Source organism: Galeopterus variegatus, unplaced genomic scaffold (genome assembly GCF_000696425.1).
Source record: "Galeopterus variegatus unplaced genomic scaffold, G_variegatus-3.0.2 Scaffold2217, whole genome shotgun sequence".
NCBI lineage: Eukaryota > Metazoa > Chordata > Mammalia > Dermoptera > Cynocephalidae > Galeopterus > Galeopterus variegatus.
This window is the reverse complement of record NW_007728328.1, coordinates 203,850-204,872: the sequence shown is the minus strand read 5'-3', so window position 1 is coordinate 204,872 and position 1,023 is coordinate 203,850. Positions and strand designations below refer to the sequence as shown.

General features: G+C 33.1%; 1 protein-coding gene across 1 annotated transcript in view; it reads left to right on the top strand.

The window, feature by feature from the left end:
* STARD6 (StAR-related lipid transfer (START) domain containing 6) overlaps nucleotides 1-1,023 on the top strand; it is a 27,018-nt gene that overhangs the window by 793 nt on the left and 25,202 nt on the right. The window contains exon 2 of the mRNA XM_008580951.1: nucleotides 447-496. Coding sequence (XP_008579173.1) covers nucleotides 447-496 — 50 coding nt within the window. The remainder of the gene's footprint in view (nucleotides 1-446; nucleotides 497-1,023) is intronic.

The window sequence follows — 1,023 nt, the reverse complement described above, 5'->3', positions numbered from 1 at the left end:
CCTATATAGGATCCGAACCCACGGCAGGAGCGCTGCCGTGCTCCCAGCGCCGCACCCTCCCGAGTGTGCCACAGGCTCAGCCCAGACTTTATTTTTTTAAAGTTCATCTATTGCTCATGATACTACATTAATACTATCAGATCATCATATGTTATTGAGACCAAATGTTATTCTGTCAAAGGACAAAATCATAACCAATTTAAAGATCACATTTGGCTTTACTGTGATTCTAGCATCAGGCAACACTTCATTCCGTAAAACAGAAGACATATTCCAGTGAGCCAAGCAGAGGAAGGTGGTTTCATAGACAGAAAAGACTGAGGAAAACAGAAACAAAGAACAGAAAGTGGATTGGTCATTTCAATGTTACTGTCCTTGTAAGATGGTGGAGGGGAGNTTCTGTATCTGATATCTAATTTATTTGTGGGTTTTTATTCCCCTTTGAGAAAAAGATAACTGTTTCCAGCAAGCCTTCTAGAAAATTTCGTGGAAATCTGTGAGTACAATTTCCTATGTGTAATCATTGTTTTACATTCAGTAATGCTGATGTATCTGGAATTCAATGCTGCTTCATTAACTATAACATATTATTTGACAGTAATCAGAAAATAGAAATTATTAAGTCACTAGGCTGAAATGTGATATTAACAAAATGAAGCAATTATGTACCATCTAATCATTTATTTTCAAACCTGAAGACAATCAGAAAAAGAAATGCCTTCTAATGAATAATTCACTAAGATAGGAAATTTCCACTTCAAGAAATAATTACTATAAAAACAGATTCATGTTTTTCTTGCTAACAGTAGTATTTCATGATCTTCTGAACCCTTCATCTTTCCATTAAATGAACCACTAAAAACTAAACTTTATTTCCTTATTTCTCTTGCTAATATATGCATTTTTTTTAATTTAAGCACTTATAAGGATATTTTTGAGGATTCTATTATTTGAAATACAAGTACACCAGTGGACATTGTGTTGACATTTTTAGACTTTATTTTTTTATTTTTATTTTATTTT